General features: G+C 37.3%; 1 protein-coding gene across 1 annotated transcript in view; it reads right to left on the reverse strand.

The window, feature by feature from the left end:
• Positions 1-246: 246 nt before the first annotated feature.
• LOC115219545 (protocadherin-18-like) overlaps positions 247-25,829 on the reverse strand; it is a 47,623-nt gene continuing 22,040 nt past the window's right edge. The window contains exon 3 of the mRNA XM_029789749.2: positions 247-398. Coding sequence (XP_029645609.2) covers positions 363-398 — 36 coding nt within the window. The 3' untranslated portion in view covers positions 247-362. The remainder of the gene's footprint in view (positions 399-25,829) is intronic.

Genomic DNA, 25,829 nt, shown 5'->3' on the forward strand with positions numbered 1-25,829 from the left:
AGATGCTTCCCCTGTTAGTTTATAAGTGAAAAACATGTTGGAAAATTCACTTGAAAAATAAAAAAACTAAACTCTGCCAGTTTAAGTGCAGAACTTATTAACTCATTCTAAGCTTGTTTAAAAAAAGAAAGATTATGACATTGGTTGAAAATTCTATACCATAGACAGCATTTTGGCAATAAAAATGAAATTAAAAATAGTACAAGATTGCAAACAATATAAAAATTTCAGTGTACTTGCCTGGTAATGTTTCATAGAGTACAGTATCTGATTCAATCCAACCATGCCCATTTTCAACATTGGAAGCTATCGATATTTGTTCACTGAATTGGTCAGGAACCATAAACATATGTTCTTTTTCTTTACCAATACAAGATGTCATCATTGACTCCTGAAGGCTCAAATGTATAAGAAAAAAAAAATTAAAAAATTAAAAGGAAATTATGCATTTTCATGTTATTGGTGTAATGGCACAAAACATCCTAAAAGAGTATATTTATTATTATCAATATTTGTGATAAATAAACAATTTTGCATGAATTCAATATCATCATCATCATCATCATCGTTTAACGTCCGCTTTCCATGGTAGCATGGGTTGGACGTATGACTGAGGGCTGATGTACCAGATGGCTGCACCAGGCTTCAATCTTGATCTGGCAGAGTTTCTATAGCTGGATGCCCTTCCTAACGCCAACCACTCCGAGAGTGTAGTGGGTGCTTTTATGTGCCACTGGCACACAGCCAGTCAGGCGGCACTAGCAACGACCTCGCTTGAATCTTTTACACATGCCACTGGCGCGGGTGCCAGTAAGGCGATGCTGGTAACAATCCCACTCAAATGGTGTTTTTTACGTGCCACCAGCACGGAGGCCAGATATATCAAATACAATTTTGATAGTAATTATTTTGGTTATTTTTCTAGTTATAAGTTCAGGAAAAACAAGACTGCACGAAAGTAAGAAGCACAAAGTTCAAAACACATAAAATAGTGTGTAAATGTTGGTAATTTATCTCAATACAGCATTAGTGCTTAATTCATTTAACTTAGAAGGGCAGAAGATCATGTCGATCAAAGTAGGATTTCAACTCAGAGTTGTAATATACCAAACATTTAATCTATTATTCAGTCCATTCTCAAAATTTACAACTATACCTTCTAACTTCATTGTTATTGTCATATTCTTCTCCATGTCGCTAGTTTGAATATAAAATAACCATCATCCAGATGTTGCTCATCATTCTCACATATTTGCTAGAATGGATTAGATGCATTATCCCACTTGGCCAGTTCATCATTTCTTCCATATTCTAGCTGAACTTTTCTCAGTATCACTTCATCAACTCCTAATTACTATTATTTATTCCTTATTGCTATGTTTTAGTTTTTTTTTTTTTTCCATTCTGTTCTCATAAATAAGCATGCACGAGCTTATTATCTTTAAATCCAAGTTGACTTCATATTCATAGCTCCTTTCTCTGATTCATATATCACATTTATCACACAATCAATTCTTTCAAGCAGGGAGATCATTTTTGGATGACAGAGAAGATGTATTTGAGTGAAATTATGCTGTATATTAGTGATACCTATTTTATCATAATCCTGTTGACGAAAAGGCAGATTTGATACTATTAAGATTGAAATTGAGAAGCATGAGTCACCATAAAACGCATGCATTCTGCATTCATAACCAACTACACCAGCCTATATTTGACAAAAGATAAATGTCAAGTTCCTTTGTTATTTCTATTAGTATTTTACTTGTATTGATTTTAAAGAATATTTTACTTCTAAAAATGAATTAGTCACTTTGGAAAGCAATTTTTAAAACCACGTAGAATCAATTCATAAAGTTTTATCAAAAGACTTTGAATCATTATTAACACAGCATTGCTTACAAAACCTTGCATTCTCTTTATAATATATCTCACACAGTTTCATTTCTCTTATTTTATCTTTTACTTTGTTCCAGTCATTAGACTGTGGTCATGCTGGGGCACCATCTTCAAGCATTTAGTCAAATAAATAAACCTCAGTGCATTTTTTTAAAGTGTAGTATTTATGCTGTTGATCTCTTTTAACAAACTGTTAAGTTATGGGGCTGTAAACAAACCAACTCTGGTTGTAAAGCAGTGGTTGGAACAAACACACACACACACACACACATACACACACACACACACGCATGCACACACACACACACACACACAGATATATATATACATATGGGTGCCCATTCAGTTTCCGTCTACCAAATTCACTCACAATGCACTGATCAGCCTGGGGTTATAGAAGACACTTGAAAAGGTGCCAAGGAATGAGACTGGACTTAAAACAATACAGCCGCAAAGCAAGCTTCTTGGCCACAAAACCATGACGGGATTTATAAATAACTTTTGCATGTTTATTGAAGTTGCTGTAAATATTGAGTAATTTTTTTTATTAAACCTGTAATATTCAAACAAGTGGTAATTTTTCATATACTCTTTTACTTGTTTCAGTCATTTGACTGCTGCCATGCTGGAGCACCGCCTTTAGTCGGGCAAATCGACCCCGGAACTTATTCTTTGTAAGCCCAGTACTTATTCTTTGTAAGCCCAGTACTTATTCTATCGGTCCCTTTTGCCGAACCGCTAAGTGACGGGAACGTAAACACACCAGGATCGGTTGTCAAGCAATACTAGAGGGACAAACACAGACACACAAACACATACATACACATACATATATATATACATATATACGACAGGCTTCTTTCAGTTTCCGTCTACCAAATCCACTCACAAGGCATTGGTCGGCCCGGGGCTATAGCAGAAGACACTTGCCCAAGATGCCACGCAGTGGGACTGAACCCAGAACCATGTGGCTGGTTAGCAAGCTACTTACCACACAGCCACTCCTATTCATTAAGACTATACTTGTAAAATATCTTCTCTTTGAAATTTGCTGTATCTTAAGTTTTCATATTTCCTTTATAAATCTATTCCCATTAATTAGTATTCTTCTTATTTTTTTGTTTTTGTTGCTCTTTGTTCTTCATAGACAGCTTTTTGATAATTGAAATATTTCAAAATAGCAAGTTCCTTTTATGTATGTATCCCAGGTAGTAATGCAAAGTGCATTACTTCAAACCTTCTCATGGCTCTACCAACATTTCTACGTCCCATGGTTTTGCTCAGAATATTTTGTTTGCAAATGCTTTCTCAATGAAGAACATGATGTTTGCTTATGCTTTCTGGAATTTATATTTGACGTAGTTTACAATACTTGTAATATAGTGCCTGTGTCAAACTTTACCTACTGAGCTAAATATTTAAAGTGTGTAAATACAAACATATTACAAACATATATATATATATATATATATATATATATATTATATATATATATATTTCTTTACTACCCACAAGAGGCTAAACACAGAGGGGACAAACAAGGACAGACAAACGGATTACATCGATCCCAGTGCGTAACTGGTACTTAATTTATCGACCCCGAAAGGATGAAAGGCAAAGTCGACCTCGGCGGAATTTGAACTCAGAACGTAATGGCAGACGAAATACGGCTATGCATTTCGCCCAGCCTGCTAACGTTTCTGCCAGCTCACCGCCTTATATATATATGTGTGTGTGTGTGAGTGTGTGTGTGTGTGTGTGTGTGTGTGTGCACATACACATATACTCACATATGGGCACATGCATGTGCACACACTGGCACAAATTCACCCATATACCTTTAAAGGTATTCTCTTCTATACAAACTAAATATATTTTTGCAATGTGCATAATGTATCAGGTATAAAAATACAAAATCTTAAAAAAAAAAATTGACTAATAAGTTGCACATAAATAATAAGGTTTTGAATTAGATACACAATAAAAATAATTACATTCTTAGCCTCGGTTATCTCGCGCAGCATTCTTAATATGAAGGAAATAGGAGATAATAGAAAATAATGAATTTGGATATTGATCTTGCAAAGAAAGGTTAGTTTAATAAGAGAGAATAAATAAATAGAATGTAGAAAATGTAGAGATATATCCATTAATCCTCTTGCATCACCTATGATTAGATTTCTTTTACTTATTTTTGATTAGCTACCGAGTTTGGGGGAAGGAAACCCATCACAGATTCCTAAGAATGTTGCACCAGTCCTTACATCTTTAATTATAGTATTTAATGCACCTAGCATAATTTATTCTTAAATTATAATTTATACAATTATGGTAATACATGTGTGTAGATGTTATCAGTATTGGCTTCTCCTAAGAATTGACTCATCCGCTTTCAAGTTGTTGTTGTTGTTGCTATACTCTTGCATTGCTGATTTGGATTAGAGAAAATGTAATCAAATTTTCAGTCTATTCTAGTATTTAAAAGATTAAATTTAGTTCTGTATTTCTTGGGAATTTCATTCTATGTTTCTTCTTCAATTTTAAATATATCATGACTTGTTAATATGCACTTTAATGAATATATTAGTTGACCTGATGTGTATATGTGAGAGAGAGAGAGAGAGAGAGAAAGAGAGAGAAAGGGGAGAGAGAAAGAGAGAAGAGGTGGGGTCTGTAATCTTTCTGTTTTTAAAACTTTTCTCACCATAACCTCAGGCATCTGACAACTTCAGGGTGAGAAACTTAAAATTACTATTGAATGGAATTTTTTTTCCATAATGAAGTGTTTTCCCAACAGTTTTCAGATGACTAATGGTCTGCAGGGTACGTTTCCAAATGAGAAAGCACCTTCATAAGCCAATATACAATCTTTAATAAATTTTTGAATTGTGAAACTGAATAGGGCTCAATACCTTTACACCAGCTTTAATAATGAATATGGTCCTTTAGGTTATTGACAATGATATTGTCATCATAGTTGTTGATTGCAATAACAAGCTGAGAAACATCAGAACCGATACACTGGCAAGCACGATGATTGTAATCTAAAGCACAAAGTAATCCAAAGACGGCCCAGGGAGCCTTCTTCTGTGGAGTAAGGGATCTTAATAATTCTAGCATAATCTGCAGAAAAGTAGCTGTCCATCGTTTAGTATCTTCTATCCAATCAGCTTTGATGGTCAAATTGGTTTTATAAAGAGAAAACAAAACAGGAAAATGGTGTTACATATTATGTCTCTTCTCGATGAGGAGTGTGCTTCTCAAGAAGATTTTATTATTTTTGTGCTTTATACTATAAATTTTGTAAACAGTAGCTTCATTGGTTAAAGGTTCCCAAAAGCCAATCACTAGTTCACTGCATTTCTGAGGCAAGAGTGACAAGGGACTCTCTGTATCTCAGGTAAAATAAATACTATGATGCTTCTGTTTAGATGCATCAATTTATTAATTTTTTTCGCTGATGTGTACATTGACAAAAGGTATATACTTTATCTATATATATATATATATGCTCTCTATCTTTTATGTTAAAAGTCTCTTGACTGTCATTCCTTTTTATATATGCATCAATTGAGATTGTGTGAAACTTTCACTAAACCAGGGATCAGCAACTTATTTTTGTAGTGACCCACTTTTGATGTTTTTACATTTTCCCTTGACCCATTTGTATACTATATCACATCACACATTTAAAAATATCCAAACATATCACTTCGTGTCCATCACTGGCAAGATTATGTAAGCAAAAAAGAAATTTAAAAGTCTGTGGCACTAGACTTTAAAAGCCATCATCTACTCAATGACCTACAAACACATTAAATATGAACACTTTTTGGAAAAGGTTTGAAGCCCACAGTAAACACCACAGTGGTTCAGTTGTTGCTGATCCCTAAACAAACCAGCAAGATTTCAAAACTTCCATACCTTCCTTCTCCTACATAACATTTGTTCCATAACCTTTCCCTTTTCAAGCTGAAATTGCTTACAGTAATCTGTAGGTGCAATAATGACTGTGTGTTAAGAAATTTGCTTTCCAGCCACATGGATCTTGGTTCGATCCCACTGTGTTCCACCTTGAGCAAATAACTTCTGTCATAGTCATGTCAGTGTAATTTAGTGGGTAGAAACTGTGGCAAAAGGCATTTGCTTCAGGTGCAGCAGAGTGTAATCAAATCAGAAACTGTACTGTTGTGAAATGAACTTCGTAACCACACAGCCATACCTTCACCTTAACTATATACCATACCTCTATCTATAGATTAGTGCTTACATCAGAACATACATGTTATGCATTAGAAGGAAAGGATGCAAATTATGAGATCCCAGTGTTTAGTTGAACCTTAAAAAAACACTAAAATATGCATATTTAAACAAGAATGAAGATATAGAAACCTTTAACATAAAAGATAGCTGGACATTTTTAGGATGCAACTTACTGAAAAACATTCATTAGTCCTGTGCTTGGAGAAAGAAGCAAATTGTTGCTTAGTAGCTCCCTGATTACGGCTCGAAATGCCATACAACAGTTCTTAAAAGCGAGAAAGAAAATTAGTAGTAAAGACTGATATCAGAATGCTGACTATCAGCTCCATTTGGGAAAAAGTGGTATGTGAATGTTCTAGCTATGATAGTGTAAGCGATAAAGTTTTACTAGTTTGCCAGATAGTGTGTTTGACTGATACAGGATTCTTTGAAAACAAGTGCATCCGAAATAACAATGACATTTTTAGGGACATTGAAATGAAATGGATGGGAGTATGATTTTAGGATAATGAAAAGGTACCTTAACCCTTTCATTGCCAACCTGGCTGAAACCGGCTCTGGCTCTGTAATACAAATGTCTTGTTTTCGTAAGTTTTGAATTAAAATCTTCTACCAAACTTTAGTCACACTTTATGTTCCTAACAGTAGCTTAATGATAACTAAGTTATCTTAATAAATTCTTTGTTACATTTAAAGTAACTGAAAGAAACACAGAGCATCTAAAAATAAATACAGTAACAAAAGGGTTAAATGGGAGATGAAGAATGGCCAGTTACTTTTTTAGGTTAATTTTAACTTGATTACTCAGTTAACCAAAATGATGTTCCCCTAATAGGTTCCCCTTGATTACTTGAGACCGGGAATGTTGAAGGTATGTCAGGAATAGTTGCTGAGATGTTTGAAAGCATCAAACTACATAAATAGTTAAATGACTAATAATAATAATAATAATGTTAAAATCATGAGATAATGAGCTTAATGCATACAGATCTCAGGTGCACTTCATCGCATCAGAAAAAATAACCAAATCTGCCTGAACAGATCATTGAACATTGAAGTCATGGGAGAATACACATCACATTATGGGATTCCTCATTATGGGGTAACTTTTGGGAACACAACTTTTGTGTAATATGGGAAAGTTTGGGTGGAATTATGAAATAATTATTTTGCAATACACTTGTAATCTCTCTCTATATAAAGCTGAAGTTGTCTGTGTATGGCAGGTTTGGTAGCCTTCAACTAACACTATCTCCTCCGAGACCCTGAGGTGCAAAATGACCAAAATTGAGAGTATGATAGAAGAAGGCTTGCTCTTCCTTCCATAGAAGAAAAAATTCAAATCAGACCATGTTAACACAAGAAATTATTTACATCAAAAAGGTGCTTTTTTCTATGAAAATCCCAATTTTTTTACAATTTTTTGACTGCTCTGTCGTCATTTTTTGGTGTATTTCAACCAGAAAAATGTTCACCTAAAGAGAATAACAAGCTACATAATGCAAAATTTTTACTTTTCAAAAATTCCAATTCTAAAGGGTCGAAACAAATCCGAGCAATGCCGGGTGATACTGCTAGTATGAAATAAAAGTAAAATATTGAGATATGTTTACAAACACTGTTTGGATTGATGTTTAACTCTTTGAAAGGTAAATTTGTTCAATGAGTGCTCCTTATCCAACTTACAATATCATTTTCACCTGTCTTTTTTTTTTGTTTCATTGTCGCTAAGAACTAATATAGTTGTGCCATCAGATTTTTCAATAATATCTGTTATAGTTCTCAAAATGCTTTCAATTTTCTGTTTACAATATTTATCCCATTTGGTAATCCCTTATTTGTTATATTCTTGGTAATTATTTCTATATTTTGATTTATGGCCAGTATCACTCTCTCTCTCTCACACACACACACACACATGCACACTTGCACGCACACACACACACATTCCTCTTTTTTTTTTCTTTTCTCACCTAATGATTGATTTAATGCAGTCTCCTATCAGGCTATTCATTTTTTTTTTTCACGTGAGCTCCTGGATCTTTAAAATTTTAATGGAGTTTCTCAAAAAGACTGAGCCATTCATTATGGCTAATAAAGCAAAACTTCAGAAGAGAGAATTTTCAGAAATTAGATCACATGCTACTTAATAAATTCTTCTTTGTGTTTATTGACTCAGAATGAAAGGGTGAGTGAGGTTAGTGTTGTTAATATTTCATATGAAATATTCATAATTAGTTTTGGAAAGTAATACATATGCAAATATGGAATTCCACAGCACTTCAGTGTATGTTAGTTATATGGTCACATTGTTACTGCCATCATCATCAAAGTTGACATCATCATCATCATCATCATCATCATCATCGTCGTCGTCATCGTCATCATTATCATCATCATCATCATCCTTATTTTATATTACTCTCCAAGTATGCCTGTTTTCCTATTACTTGAGATTTCTTGATGGAGAAGCAATTATCAGGTACTTATATCAAGAAAGAGAGTCCCCCCCCCCATACACACACACACACACACACACATGTGTGTATCTGTATATGCTATATGAATTATGCCTATCTGGAACAATTGTGCATATTTGATTGATGCATATCTTAGGAAAGAATCTCAGAAAAGGTGACTTAGAAAGAAAGTATAAATAAGTAAATTTTTATTAAGGCTAGGATAATGGTATCTAGTTTAGTGCAGCAGAAAGTATCGTCAGATTTGCAGAGAAGTAAAGAGAAATCATAGCTGCTGCTGATGGACAAAAATACTGGAAGTTTATGCTGGAAACAGTTTCATTTATAGAAAGAGTTATCTAGTTTATCTAGTCACTTATGCAGTCAAAGAATAATAATGGTTGTAAAGTTTTTTTTTTTTTTTTTTTATATTTTATTTTGAAGATTGTAAGTATAGAATATAAAATAAATGAAAAATAATAAAAAAAAAGATAAAAGACAAATAACTTTAATTAACCGTGTGATGCACATGAATAAATATAACTGATGTTATGGCAACCTATAAAAACAAATGAGTTGTAAAAAGTGGGGAAAAAATAACTGATTTGTAAGCAAATTGTTTTATTGATTTCATAATCTGAATTTATCAACACTTTCCACAAAGGAGGAAGTAGTACAACAACATTGTGACTGAAAATCTGAAATTAGATTAATACTGCCAAATTATATCGTTACGCATCTGAATTGATTACACAGCTATACATTTTAGATAAGATTTTTAATATAATATTCAAATCTGTAGAATAATCTATGTATTATTAGCTTCGTTGAGCCACTATGATGTCTAGAGTAAAAAGAAAATAAGTTAGAACTTTGATTTCACTATCACTTTGCCTGTGATACTAAAATGTAGGAGTAGAATGATAAAATAAGAAGTGGAATAGAACCAGTGAGTGTGTTCATTACTGGCATAATGATCCTCCTGTGATACAGCAAAACATGTCTGAATACACAGGTTCACACCAAGAATCTTGCAAACCAAATAGAAAAATGTAATATAAGAGAGAAAAAGGTGAACCAACTGACTGACATAATGTAACTTGTCAACATGCACAAGTCTTTAAACCAGAGTCGGGGTGAGGCGTCCTCTCTCTGTTATTTCCATTTCTACAGCAGTCTTGTGCCAACTCCCTTCTCATCTCACACAGTTCCCCTCCTTCCGTCACCTTAACTATGACCCTTCTCCCTTACCCTGACTTCCACTGACTCCTATGCCTTGGCTTTCCTCACTACAAAGTTGACACAATAGAATTTCCATTCACATTTTTTTTTTCTGTATCTGATAACATGGAGCTATTCAGTAGAAACAGTAATGCTAACAATCACGCTGGTCTCTGAATACTTTCAAAGCAATGACACAGCCCATTTCTCCATACTGCCAACCACTTCCAAAAAATTATGCTTGACGTAAACACTAAAAATAAAGGTGTTTTATCTGCAATTGGAGAGGGATAAATACAACAAACAAAATCAAACATAATATGAATCAGGATTCTTTTCTACCCTGAAGATATACATCTACTTTGGTGTTGATGACTGTTAATGTTTGGAAATGCTGTCTAGAGTTGACTGTATAGTATTACTGGTTCATTTACAATCCATTTAGCAGTTTCATTGGCTTTGTTCTTTCTCAGAGTTTTAAAATATTAAAGAAATGGAATCTGACAAACTAGTTGAAAAACTTTTTCAGTTGCTTGGGTTAGAAGTGAAAAGAAAGTTTAAAGAGAGCCTAGTAAATATCACTAGAAACTAATCCGAGTAAGTATAAGCACTTTATTAATAAGAAGACTATGTTCAGTGAATATGTATATGAAATAAATGTCATTTAAAGAAGTGTATTGGTAGAGAAAGAATAAAAATGCATAGTGAATTAATGCAAGTGATGCTTTATTAAGTGCAGTGAATTGGCAGAGGCATTACAACTGTAGATATTTAGAACAGTATTTGTTCTCAATCTCTGCACACTGAGTTCAAATCCTGCCCAAATCAATTTTGCAATATTTATTCTGGCTTTTTGTGTCCTCAGTTCGAATTCTTCCATGATCAACTCGGTTAAGATACTTAATCCATTGCCTGGTTTAGTACCAATCTCTGATACTTTGGGTGTCTTTTGCAAGCATTTGAGTTAGGTCTTCAGTTTGAATGTGCCTTCATTCGTTTTTTCCCATCAATATCAATCTTGACACTGGTCATGGTCAAGGACACTAACTTACACACTTGCTTTGTTATATTAAAAAAATATAATCATGTATGTATATTGACATTGAAGATTTAAACCAGGAGTCAGTCAGAAACATATGCTAAGAATGATGCAGAATGCTATGATACATAACTGTTGAAAACAGATTTCAAGATGGAAGTAAAGGATTGTTTTTTTAATGACTTTATCAGAGGTGAAACTGCAGCATGCATGATCTTTGCTAGGTCTCTAAGACAGGTGAGGGGGAAAAGAAAGAAGAGGTAACTAGGTTGCAGCAGGAAAATGCAACATATTTCAAAATTCAGTTAGGCTCTGGTATAAGGCCTGGTCTAAATAGTTCTGATAGAGAAGACTTCATAAAAGGCCCCAAAGGATTAGATGGAAGTGTTAAATCAAATTACTAATTAAATCTGCCACTGAAGTACAGATACAGACCAATGGGATTACATATGATTTCAATTCATTTTCACTTACAAGGTTGAAATAATCTAAGGGTTAGGAGGAAGAATTGTCTCCTTCACTGCGTTTCTGACAGTGAGCTAACTTATAGAATTTTAAGATGAAAATAGCAACCAACATAGTATCTGTCAATTTACTGGGTATTGGACTTAACCCTAGTTTGCTGTGAACTCCGTATACACCAAACGGCCACCCTCTGTAAGTAGATTCATGTTCTAACCATCCACTAAATATTATTAAGCAAATACCTATAACGACAAATGATGAAGCAACCTTCCATGGATTTGAGAAGAAGGTCAGCCAAATACTCATCCATAGCTTCTTTGAAAACACAACAGCAGAGGACTCACCCATGACAGAAATACAAATTAAGAAAAGCAATATGACCTGGTTCAAATGACCATACAAGGAAAACTTAACTCACATGACAAATGATAATTCTCCTTAATCAACAAGCACTTCCACACTCATCTTTATTCTACAAGAACAGCATCATCATCACCACCACCACCACCACCACCATCAGCATTTAATGACTACTTTTTTCTGCTTGCCTGGGTCAGAATGGAGTACATTGGAGTAGTTTCCTTCAGCTGGACTCCCTTCCTGTTACCAAAACCCACTTGTTTCCAAGCAAGGTTCACCACTAATCTCCCACTCTAATGAATAAAAAGCAGCTCAGATGTTTCTGTGAACAACTGGAAACAAAGGACACCAAATAAATTGGGCAGCATTTTGAGACATGGCCAGAAGCTCAGATGGTGGACTACAGGCAAATAACACCTTTAGTGAAGTTTCTGTTTACAATCAGTAAAAGAACCATGTAGTCAAGAGAAATACAATTTCAAACACACATGCACACACACACACACACACACACACACACACACACACACACACTCGCACGCACGCACGCACACAGAATGCTTCTTTTAATTTCTGACTACCAAATTCACTCATAAGCCTTTGGGTTGGCCCAAGGCTATAGAAGAAGACACCTACCCAAAGTACCTTGCAGTGGGACTGAACCTAATCTATGTGATTGAGATGTTTAGCTGTGTAGTTACTTCATTTAAACTGAATCTTAAGCACACATATATATATGGGTTTTTTGCCCCATAACACTCCTAAAAGGAAACTAATTTTGTTGCATAACCACGGAAACCTTCAGTTTTTAATCCTTGATATAAATGTTAGACATTCAATGTCCTTTTTATATATCACTGCATACCTTTTCTGGTTTTTGGTCTTTTAGATTTTCTGTTACACTGTGACAATATTCATTGTGTAACAGTATTGGATTGCCTTGAGCTCCACTGTTAGTTGGACGCTATCTTTTGACCATAATTGGGAGTAGCAGTCAAGGTGGCAGAGAACAAATTTTCTTTATCATACGACAAGGGTGGCAGTGTGGATGATAGAAGAGACCAATATAGAGTGGGTTAGGGTTATATATATGTGTATATTTTGAATGTTTGCATAGAAGATATATATATATATACTCTTTTACATGTTTCAGTCATTTGACTGTGGCCATGCTGGAGCACCGCCTTTAGTCAAGCAAATCGACCCTGGGACTTATTCTTTGTAAGCCCAGTACTTATTCTATCGGTCTCTTTTGCCGAACCGCTAAGTGACGGGGATGTAAACACACCAGCATCGGTTGTCAAGCAATGCTAGGGGGACAAACACAGACACACAAACACATACACACACATACATATATGTACATATATACGACGGGCTTCTTTCAGTTTCCGTCTACCAAATCCACTCACAAGGCATTGGTCGGCCCGGGGCTATAGCAAAAGACACTTGCCCAAGATGCCACGCAGTTGAAATTTACAGAAAAACGAATGTGAAGACAGGTGTAAAAACAACAAGCAGGTGTAAAGAGAATATATGTGTGTGTGTGTGTTTATAGTGAACATTACTGTATATAAAGAAATTCTTAGATTTGTCTTTTGAGAAGTATTCTGTCAAAGTAACAGAACTAATGTCCTCTTTGAAGACTCACACACACACACGTACATGCATATTATTTGGGTTGAGTTTAGTCTGTTGCTACCCTGAGTTTCACCCATGGGTATACAGGATCTTTAAACAAGTTATCACTTGGCCTGTAACTCAAACTGACTAATCAAAACAGAATATGTTATTATGGCATTGAGTATTCTTTTCTCAGATTGGTAACATAGAAAAGATTAATGCCATGAAGAACAACAATAATGGTTACAACAACAATATACAAACATAGAAAGATAGAAGCATACAAAAGAACAAACATGCAAACATAGAAGCATACCAAACTTAAGGACCAGAATAGCCATAGTATTAGCAGTGAAGATAATGGAAGCAAACATAGGGTCAGCAGAATGGGAGATAATAGCCATAAATTTAATGGAGGGGGGACGGTAATAACAGTAACAACAACAACTATGAAAATAAGAATAATGGCAATAATAAGGCTGCGTACAACTACAACAACAACAACAGAGGAAACAACTGTATAAACATGCAAACTAATACAAACATTACTGACAACAACAATATACCACCACCACCACCACCACCACCAATAACAACAGACACCACCAACGAGATGGTAACCAGAGAAATGATATGATAGTTAGTAGTACAATGGGTATAAATGACACCAACCCTTTCTATTCCTTATTCTTCAATCCATGGGATAAATCATACAATATGAGCAGATATGAGCCGTATGTATTTATCCGACAACCCTACCCTTCAACAAAAGAGTCTGCACTCCTCAACAGACAAATGGCAAAATAGAAGCTCGCTTCACCATAGCCAGTACTAAACTTTGACAAATTTTAGAACAATATACTAGTAGACAGAGTGGTAGAGAGACACAGCAAACTTGACAAGGAGTCTGCAAGTGGCCTGCACAAGCTCATACAGTGCACAAGAAATAGGGATGTTGTGTGCTTCCCCATAGACAAGTCCGGCAGAATGTTGGTAGACAACATACCAAACTACATCCAAGCGGTGCAACCCCACACCATCAATATGAGGGAAACAGCAATATGGGAGTGTGAGGAAAGAGAGATCCCCAATGCTCAATGATGTGGTCAAACTTTCTAGGGGCAAAGAAGCACACAGCCAATGACATCCAGGCTCGGTTTGGACTGCACAAGGACCATAAATAAGATGGCTACTGACCCAGTGACAGGACTTCCGACGACACCGGTCTGCGGCGCCAATGTTGCCAACAACTTTTGGATCACCTACTTCTTCTAAATGATCATACGCCCTCTAATAAAAATGCCCCCAGGTGTGTGTGACAGAACAGAGGACCTCCTCAGCAGAATCAATGAGTGCAACCATGCCTACGACCTGATGGGATGCCTAATAGGCAGTATGGACATAGTGTCCCTATACCCAACCATTGATGTCGATTTTGATGTGGAGAAATGTGTGGAGGGGATCAGCAAAAGTGATGTGGAGTTTCGTGGTGTTGACATTGCAGAACTAGTCACCTCCTGGGACTGACAAGTGACAATGATTACTTAAATAAATATGACCTTAGTTTTTTTCTGCCCCACTAGATTGATAAGAGGTAGACCCCTTACTATAACTTCTATGGCCAAGAAGACCCCTAAAGAGAGATGGAATGGGTGGACTAGAGCTATACAGACCCCCCAAAAACCATGATCAGGTTAAAAAGATGGTCACACATGTAGTGAGTGCAAGTACCAAGACGTAACTCAAGGGCCATGTATTCAAGTTTAATAGCAAGATATACGTCCAAGCGGAAGGTGCAGCCATCGGTGTCAGTATTGCTGGCGATGTGGCTAACCTATTTATGGTATGGTGGGATAGGAGACTTGAAGAAAAATTTGCAGTGAACTCTATAAACCTAACCATATACTCTTGTTATGTGGATGATAACATAGTAGCCAAAGCACCCCTACAAGATAATGTTGATGATCCAGAAGCTAACACTTTGGAGAGCATCGAGCAAATAGCTAACTCCATCCACCAGAGTATTGAAATAATAATAGGAAGCACCCAGACTATAGATTACCTGTTTTAGACATAGAACTCTAGCTAGAGGGGTAGGCCATACTGCTGCTAACAACAATGACAAACGCAAGCATACATACAAACACACACACATACACGCACACATACACACACACACAGATGAAAATGCATGCGCACATAATGATGCACATCTTAGAAGAACAGAATGAAGTAAGTGGAGCAAGAGCACACATGAAAACTAAAGTGTTGCTGAAGAGGTCACAGATGTGTGTGAAGAAAGATTTCTAAACAATGGAGACGAGTTTAAAAAAAAAAAAAGACCAGTAATATATGAGTAAAAAACAAATATATAGTGCATGTGTTTATTTGGCAAAAAAAAAAAACTGACCATTCCGAAATGTAACGATATCTGTTTCAACACATGATTTCACATCAGGACTCTTGCAACACAAATCAATAAACTGATGTATAATATCAGCTGGCAAAGGCGGCAAGCTGGCAGAAACATTAGCACACCGGGCGAAATACATAGCTGTATTTCGTCAGCCGTTACGTTCTGGGTTCAAATTCCGCCGAGGTCGACTTTGCCTTTCATCCTTTCGGGGTCGATAAATTAAGTACCAGTTACGCACTGGGGTTCGATGTAATTGACTTAATCCGTTTGTCTGTCCTCGTGTTTGTCCCCTCCGTGTTTAGCCCCTTGTGGGTAGTAAAGAAATATATATATATATATGTTTATATATTTGTTTGTTTTTGTATATACATAATTTGACTTCTTCCATTCCTTGACCTGCAAGCATTTTTCAAGAGTTTAGTTCTTTATATTGACTCCAGTACCTATTTTATCAACCTCTGTTTGTCAGATGGCTTGTTTACAGCATATTAAGGGACACAAAATAAATAACACTGGGCTTAAGGTTGATGTAATCATAAACAGAAAAGCATACATATGCATACAAGTGATCCAGACAAAAGCCCCTCAAACAAAACCCCCTAAGTTAAAGTGCAAAAGCAGACAAAACTCCCTTGGCTATATTTTCGGTGGTGTACAATAAGAATCCCACCACTTTTCTTTTTTTTACTTTTTTCAGATTCCAATGTTTTTGTTATCAGAGATTCCGATTCTGAACCAAAATTGGCATTTCAAAATTTAGATTCTACCCTACAAATTTTTTTATCCTTGTGAAAATTATTTTTGGATTCTACACAGAAAAATACAGTCATTATGATTCTGCAAAAGTTTTATTCTAAAATTTTAGTTTAAAAAAAACAAACAATTGACACCCCTCGTACCCCACTCAACACCAATATTCTGGATGTTTTTAAACTTGTTCATTCATTTGCACAAGTACAGGCGATTTTCAGCCAGTGCATGCAGTTAAACCTAGAAGTTCTCTCCACATGCTAGAAATAACAATTATAAAATATAATTATAACAATTTTTAAAATTATAGGTAAACAAAAACAGAAAATGCTGTTGCAAAAAACTTCTGTTTTCCAATATTCCAATATTTAAATCTACAAAAATATATTCAACCGAAAATAAGTATGTAGAATAAAATAACAGAACACAAGAGACCTTACTGCCAAATGTACATATTTTCTGAATTCTAACATGTAATTAACTTCAAATGTCTTTTACAAGTCAAAAATATTCATCACCACCACGACCACCACCACGACCACCACCACCACCATCATCATCATCATCATCATCACCATCACCATCATCATCATCATCATCATCATCATCATCATCATCATCATCATCATCATCATCATCCATCATCATCATCACACCACCACCACCACCATCATCATCATCATCATCATCATCATCATCATCATCATCATCATCATCATCATCATCATCATCATCATCTCATCAATCATCATCATCATCATCACATCATCACCACCACCACCACCATTGCCACAACCATCACCATCATCATCACATCATCATCATCATCATCACCACCACCATCATCACCACCACCACCACCATCATCACCATCATCATCATCATCATCATCACCACCACCACCACCACCACCACCATCATCATCATCATCATCATCATCATCACCATCATCATCATCATCATCATCATCACCACCACCACCACCACCACCACTACCACCACCACAACCACCACCACCACCACCATCACCGCAACCATCACCATCATTACTGATATAATCATCATCATCATCATCATCACTATCTGTATCACCAACACCACTTCCAAAACTGTGACTAGTAATAAGACTACCATTACTACTACCAACAGCAACAAACTCAATCTCATTTATCATGATCATGATTAAAACTGCGTTTTAGACAAAAAATGCTGACTTTTTGTTAGGGTCTGAAATCTCCCTTGCCGAAAACGTTGAGATCCGTAAAAAAGATGAAAAAAAAATTGGGTGGGTTGCTTTTTGTACACCTCTGCCAAAAATATAACCAAGGTGGGGTGGGAGGTCTGAGAGGGTTTTGCCCAAGGGGTGTTTTATCCTACACTCTGTGTAATAATAATAATAATAATAATAATAATAATAATAATAATAATGAAATTATTGTATACAGTGCTCAGGTGCACCACAACTTGCCAGAAAGTGCATATAAAGTACATGCAGTATGCACGTGCACACAAATACATACATGTGTGTGCATGCTCACACACAGACACACACACAAATACATTCAAGCCATCCGACAAACACACACATACACACACACACAAATGCATACACACACATGCACACGACAGGATTTTATTCCGTTTAGGTGATTCACATTCAGCACAAAAAACATTGGTCAGTACAAAAGCACACCTAAGCTCCTCATCCAAGATGCCGCACAGTGAGATCAGAGCCATCTGGTTTTGAAGCAAACTTCTTAAGTACAAAGCCATATATAATATACTGTCATATGTCATAAAACTCTTTTATAAATAAGAGTAGAAATGTGTATAAATATATATGCATATTTGTATGTATGTTATATTACTTATACATAAAAAAATGTGTGTATATATATATGTGTGTGAGTGTGTATATATATATATATATATATGTAGGTCCCGGGTTGATTCGGGGTTAACCACAGTAAATAAGGTACTCAATACATAGTAGAGTAAAATTAATTTATTATATAGAAGGAGCTTCTACAGGACTAGAACTGTTTCATTCAAGAGTGAAGATTTCTCTTGAATGAAACAGTTCTAGTCCTGTAGAAGCTCCTTCTATATAATAAATTATATATATATATATATATATATGTGTATCAGAAGGTTTGGAGATGATGTACAGGTATTATATATTAGAAGAAATGAGGTACTCAGAAATTTGGATGGTTTTATATTTACAGATATTTATTAGTATGTTACATGTTTTTATAAATCATATATAGTAGCGCTTTCATCCACTCTAGTAGAGTCTTCAAATTGAACTGTATATATATATATTTATTTATTTATTTATTTATTTATACATACACACACATTTATGCACACACATATTTAATGTATGTGTGTGTAAACATTAACGCCATATATCTTCATTAATGCTGTTGCAAGAAAAAAATGGTAACAGTGTTAATTTCCTCCAATAAACAATAATTCCGGAGTTCAAAGAATTCCTCGGTTTAGATGTTTGGCAGTGATGAAAAATATCTCTCTTGAAAAACAGGAAAAAAAATGACATCTTCCCTCAACAAGTGTCATTTAAATTCATCTAGCAATGCAAGAAATATATATAAAACTGATGAAGATGATGATGATGATGATGATGTTGATGAAGATATACATGCAGCAGCATGCACACACACACACACACTAATTTTACCCATTAGTAAATGTAACCAGTCTAAATTTCAGTATTGCATCTAAATTTTGTATCACTATCTTGATATGAGTCACCTCCCTTGCACCATGTTCTTGATGTTGTCAAGAAATAAATGAATTGATGAATTAATAAATAATAGATATTTCTACTTCTCAATGAAACTGTTTTGTCATTAAAAACCATCAGACGGTTATTAGAAGCTGACAAAATAAGGAGAGATCTAGTTAGAGAAACAGTGTTTAACATTGCGACAACTACAAACATAAAAGTATTTAGCCTCTTAGATGTTGTCTTAGATCATAAACATGTGTATCGGGAACAATACAAGAAATGTAATGAAAATCTTGTTTCCTAAGTGTAGATTAGGCTGTGTGGTTTAGAAGCTTGCTTCACAACGATGTGCTCTTGGGTTCAGATCTACTGTGTGACACCTTGGGCAAGTGTCTTCTACTATAGCCTTGGGTTGACCAAAGTATTATGAATAGATTTAGTAAACAGAAAGTGAAAGTAGTCCATTATATAAATATATCACGTGATCACGTGACCGACCAGATCATCAGATGTTGCTACACATCACTGGTCACAATGCGTTCGCTTTGTTTTAGCTTTCGAATGACGCCACCCCGCTGGCTAAGCGAGCAGGCCAACAGAAGAAAGATTGAGAGAAAGAGTGGTGAAAGAGTACAGCAGGGATCACCACCCCCTGCCGGAGCCTCGTGGAGCTTTAAGGTGTTTTCACTCAATAAACACACACAACACCCGGTCTGGGAATCGAAACCGCGATCCTACGACCGCGAGTTCGCTGCCCTAACCACTAGGCCATTGCGCCTCCATAAATATATATAAAATTATAAATTAGGGTATCAATATAAAATTATAAATTAGGGTATCTATCTTTGTTTTCTCTCCGTGTTGATATATGAACAATTAAGGTAGTTTAGAGTCAGATCATGACTGCTATTTTCGGCATGGTGGTATCTCGTAGATACCCTTATTTATAATTTTGATAATTATTACCTTTGAAAGTTATTTTTACCATGCTGACCACTTGATAAAATCGTTGTTTTATTTTTAAATTAACGATCTTATCCTTATTTATATATATATTATTGGCCACTCATATTTTGTTAATTTGCTGGTTCACTGTGGGTGCCTGAAGGGTGACTCCCTCATTGCACTGGCTATTAAAACACCTGAAAGTCATAGATAGGTGAGACAATTTGTCCCAGATCCCTTCTGGTGTAATGGATACTGCTATTTTGCACTTTTTGTGGTTTATCAACGACATGTACTTGAATTGGACTTGAGATGAACTGAATTGCTAGCTTATGACTATATATAAATGATGCAAAATCTTTTTGTGTTTATGCCATGATGATGTATACATAAGATTAAATTCAGTTAAGATATATATGCATGTATGTATGTAAACATCATGTAAACTCATCTCAACATCATGTAAATGGTTGTAAATGAGTATCATTGTTATACAAGCAAGGTTGTTTTTTTTTTCCAGTTTTCTGTGAAATGCATGTATAGTTATGGACAAATATTACCTTGCTTGGAAACATATGAGAGTGGGCAATAAGGGTATCAGACCACAGAAAATCTGCCTCAGCAATTCCGTCTGAATCATGCAAGCATGGAAAAGTGGATGTTAAATGAGGATTAACAAAAACTTCAAAAACCTCAACTTCCAGGTTTAAGAACCTTGTTAGCAACTTTCTTAAGTGTATTTCCAGTATTTCTTTAGACAGAACAACATTTGAGAGAGTTGCAAATACTATGGTAAATAATTGGAGAATAGAGAATTTTGAGAAAAGATTAACTCTCTTCCTAACGTGGACAACTCTCAAGAGGTATAAAATCTAAAGCCATAATCAAATTGGTTTCAGCTTATCCTGTAAGCTCAATGGAAAATTCCTTATTTCTAAGAAATACTTAAATTTGTTTCAGAAACACTACTTCACAAAACATAAATATACCAAGTTATTTGACTAACAAAAATGAAAACCTATCTACCATAGCATGATTAATAAAAATAGTCAGCACACAAAATTATCCAATAGGTATCCCAATGAACTTAATAATGTTACAAAGCTCAAAGCCAAATATGTGGATACTTGTCTGAATATACATACATGTGTGCGTGTGTGTGTGTGTTTGTGTGTATATATATATATATATACATACAGGGTGCAGTGAATAAACTGTCATCTAAATTATGCAAAAATGAAAATAACATTGAAATCTCATTTTAACAGATATTTTTACCAAAATTACATAAAAATATCTTGAAATACTAAATTTATTCAGTAAAATCACCATTGGCTTCAACCTTGGCCTCCAGACGACTTTGGAATCTCCTGCAACACTTCTGTGTGGTCTCCTTGTTTAAGTTGGTGAATGCTGCCCTAATCCTTGCCTTCAGTTCAACTTTGGGGCTACTAGGAGTTTTTTTGGTCTCTCACTGAACTACATCCCACACATAATAATCAAGGGGGTTGCAGTCTGGGGAGTTAGGTGGCCAGATGTTAGGGGTGATGTGGTTGCAGAAATTGTCTGACAGCCATGACTGGGTTCTCCTGCTTGTGTGGCATGGTGCAGAGTCCTGTTGTCAGACATAGGGTCTTCCAGCAGTCACCCTCTTGACCCAGGGCAGCATTACCTCCTCCAAGCACTTGATGTAGGCCTTCTTGTTAGTGTGAGGCTATGTGGGAAGATGAATGGAGGCATAATGTTACCATCTCTAGCGATCACTTCAAACACCATGATGTTGACTGGATGTTTGATTTTTATCACTCGCGGTACATGTCCTCAGATTCTTTTCTACTCTAGGTACAAGGCCCAAATGTTTTGGGGAGGAAGCCAGTCAATCAGATCGACCCTAGTATGCGACTGGTGCTTAATTTATCGACCTCGAAAGGATGAAAGGCAAAGACAACCTTGGCGGAATTTGAACTCAGAATGTAAAGACAGAGGAAATACCACTAAGCATTTTGCCTGGCATGCTAACGTTTCTGCCAGCTTGCTGCCTTAACATGCCCTCAGATTGACACCTAAACACTCTGAAATGTTCGTGCTGGAGCTTCTGGTGTAAATGTCAAGCAGTACAGCATTTTATTTCCAAACTTCTGGCAAAGTGAATTGCGTCATGGTGCTGTTTTTCTCACACATGGTGCCCAGCTGACCCTACTATACTGTGTAGTCAACACAATCAAAAACAAACTATATGCATGTGCGAAATTTAAAATATAAAATGGTGACAATTTACCCATGGCACCCTGCAGGTGTTTTACCTTCGAACTTTAGGTCTCACTAAGGAAATGTCTAGAGACCGAGACCTATGGAAGTATGCTGTGCGTGAGAAGACCCGGCAAGACTAGTCAGGCCATAACCCGTGGCCCCTACCTGGGACATAGTCAGTCCTCCTGTGCATACCTTCCTTCTTGTGACACTTATGAAGACCTGTTGAGGCAAGTGAAAATCAAATCAAAACAAATCAAAATAGATGAACATCAGTGGAATTGTATTCTTTGTGGTACCAGTGCCGGTGGCACACAAGAAAACCACCCAAACGTGGCGTAGCCAGTACCGCATCGACTGGCCTCCGTGCTGTGGGCACAACAAACACCATCCGATCGTGGCCGTTCGCCAGCCTCATCTGGCACCTGTGTCGGTGGCACATAAAGACACCATCTGAAGACCCGGCGACGTAGTCAGTCCACCTGTGCATACCTTCCCTCTATGACACTTGTGAAGACCTGTTGAGGCAAGTGTGTGACACTTGTGAAGACCTGTTGAGGCAGAGGCAAGTGTGTGACACTTGTGGAGACCTGTTGAGGCAAGTGTGTGACACTTGTGAAGACCTGTTGAGGCAAGTGAAAATCAAATCAAACCAAATCAAAATAGATGAACATCAATGGAATTTGTATCTTTGTGGTTCCAGTACCGGTGGCACACAAGAAAGCCATCCGAACGTGGCCGTAGCCAGTACCGCATCGACTGGCCTCCGTGCTGTGGGCACAACACACCATCCGATCGTGGCCGTTCGCCAGCCTCATCTGGCACCTGTGTCGGTGGCACATAAAGACACCATCCGAAGACCCGGCGACGTAGTCGTCCACCTGTGCATACCTTCCCTCTTATGACACTTGTGAAGACCTGTTGAGGCAAGTGTGTGACACTTGTGAAGACCTGTTGAGGCAAGTGAAAATCAAATCAATCCAAATCAAAATAGATGAACATCAATGGAATTTGTATCTTTGTGGTTCCAGTACCGGTGGCACACAAGAAAACCATCCGAACGTGGCCGTAGCCAGTACCGCATCGACTGGCCTCCGTGCTGTGGGCACAACAAACACCATCTGATCGTGGCCGTTCGCCAGCCTCATCTGGCACCTGTGTCGGTGGCACATAAAAACACCATCCGAAGACCCGGCGACGTAGTCAGTCCACCTATGCATACCTTCCTACTTATGACACTTGTGAAGACCTGTTGAGGCAAGTGTGTGACACCTACTTATGACACTTGTGAAGACCTGTTGAGGCAAGTGTGTGACACTTGTGTAGACCTGTTGAGGCAAGTGAAAATCAAATCAAATCAAATCAAACCAAATCAAAATAGATGAACATCAATGGAATTTGTATCTTTGTGGTACCAGTACCGTTGGCACACAAGAAAACCATCCGAACGTGGCCGTAGCCAGTACCGCATCGACTGGCCTCTGTGACGTGGGCACATAACAAACACCATCCGATCGTGGCCGTTCGCCAGCCTCATCTGGCACCTGTGTCGGTGGCACATAAAACCCAACCGAAGACCCGGCAAGACTAGTCAGGCCATAACCCGTGGCCCCTACTTGGGACGTAGTCAGTCCCCTGTGCATACCTTCCTTCCTTCCTGTGACACTTGTGAAGACCTGTGAAGACCTGTTGAGGCAAGTGAAAATCAAATCAAATCAAATCAAAATGGATGAACATCAATGGAATTTGTATCTTTGTGGTACCAGTGCCGGTGGCACACAAGAAAACCATCCGAACGTGGCCGTAGCCAGTACCGCATCGACTGGCCTCCGTGCTGTGGGCACGTAACAAACACCATCCGATCGTGGCCGTTCGCCAGCCTCATCTGGCACCTGTGTCGGTGGCACATAAAAACACCATCCGAAGACCCGGCAAGACTAGTCAGGCCATAACCCGTGGCCCCTACTGGGACGTAGTCAGTCCACCTGTGCATACCTTCCTTCTTGTGACACTTGTGAAGACCTGTTGAGGCAAGTGAAAATCAAATCAAAACAAATCAAAATAGATGAACATCAATGGAATTTGTATCTTTGTGGTACCAGTGCCGGTGGACACACAGAAAATCATCCGAACGTGGCCGTAGCCAGTACCGCATAGACTGGCCTCCGTGCTTTGGGGACGTAACAAACACCATCCGATCGTGGCCGTCCGCCAGCCTCATCTGGCACCTGTGTCGGTGGCACATAAAAACACCATCCGAGCGTGGCCGTCTGCCAGCCTCGTCTGGCACCTGTGTCGGTGGCACATAAAAACACCATCCGAGCGTGGCCGTTCGCCAGCCTCGTCTGGCACCGTGTCGGTGGCACATAAAATCACCCCTACACTCTCGGAGTGGTTGGCGTTAGGAAGGGCATCCAGCTGTAGAAACACTGCCAGATCTGACTGGCCTGGTGCAGCCTTCGGGCTCCCCAGACCCCAGTTGAACCGTCCAACCCATGCTAGCATGGAAAACGGACGCTAAATGATGATGATGATGATGATGATGAACTAAATGTCGGAGGGGGATGAGATAAACTACCTCCATCAAGTCGCTATAAAAGCAGGTAGTAATTTTACCTTGTGCTTATTCTTAGTACAAGTTTTCAAGAGTGCAGTTCGATTTTAACAGTTATTTTTTCAAAGCTATAATGGAAGTTACAAAGGAGCATATTCGGTATACTTTGCTATATGAGTTCAATAAAGGCAACAATGCAATGGAAAGTGTGAGGAATATTAATGCAATAAATGAGGATTGCACAATAAACATAAGCCAATGTCAATGGTGGTTCCAGGAATTCTGAGCCAGAAACCACAGCTTACAAGACAAGCCTCATCGTGGAAGATTTGTAGAGCTTGATGAAGATGTCCTGCAAACCCTGGTGAAACAAGATCCCATCATAACTGTTGAGGAACTAACTGAGAAGTTTGGATTTGGTCATTCAACCATTCATCGACACCTGCGTGCCATTGGAACGGTCAGTAAATTGGGTCAATGGGTTCCTGACAAACTTTCCAAGTCTAATCACATGCAGAGAGTGAATGTGTGCTCTTCTTTGCTGTCATGTCTCATGAATGAACCTTTTTTGGACCGAATAGTGACTAGTGATGAGAAATGGGTTCTCTATAGAAATGTTAAGCACCAAAGGCAGTTGGTAGGGAAAGGAGAAACACTGATACCCCAGGTTAAAGAAGATCACCCATGTAAGGTATTATTATCTGTTTGGTGGGATATGAAAGATTTAATCCACTTTGAACATTTAAACCTATACCAAATGATAACAAAGGAGATCTACTGCGAGCAGCTTGAGTGGCTGCTGTCAGTGCTAGAAGAAAAATGACCATCAT

The sequence above is a fragment of the Octopus sinensis genome, linkage group LG14, assembly GCF_006345805.1.
Source record: "Octopus sinensis linkage group LG14, ASM634580v1, whole genome shotgun sequence".
Classification (NCBI taxonomy): domain Eukaryota; kingdom Metazoa; phylum Mollusca; class Cephalopoda; order Octopoda; family Octopodidae; genus Octopus; species Octopus sinensis.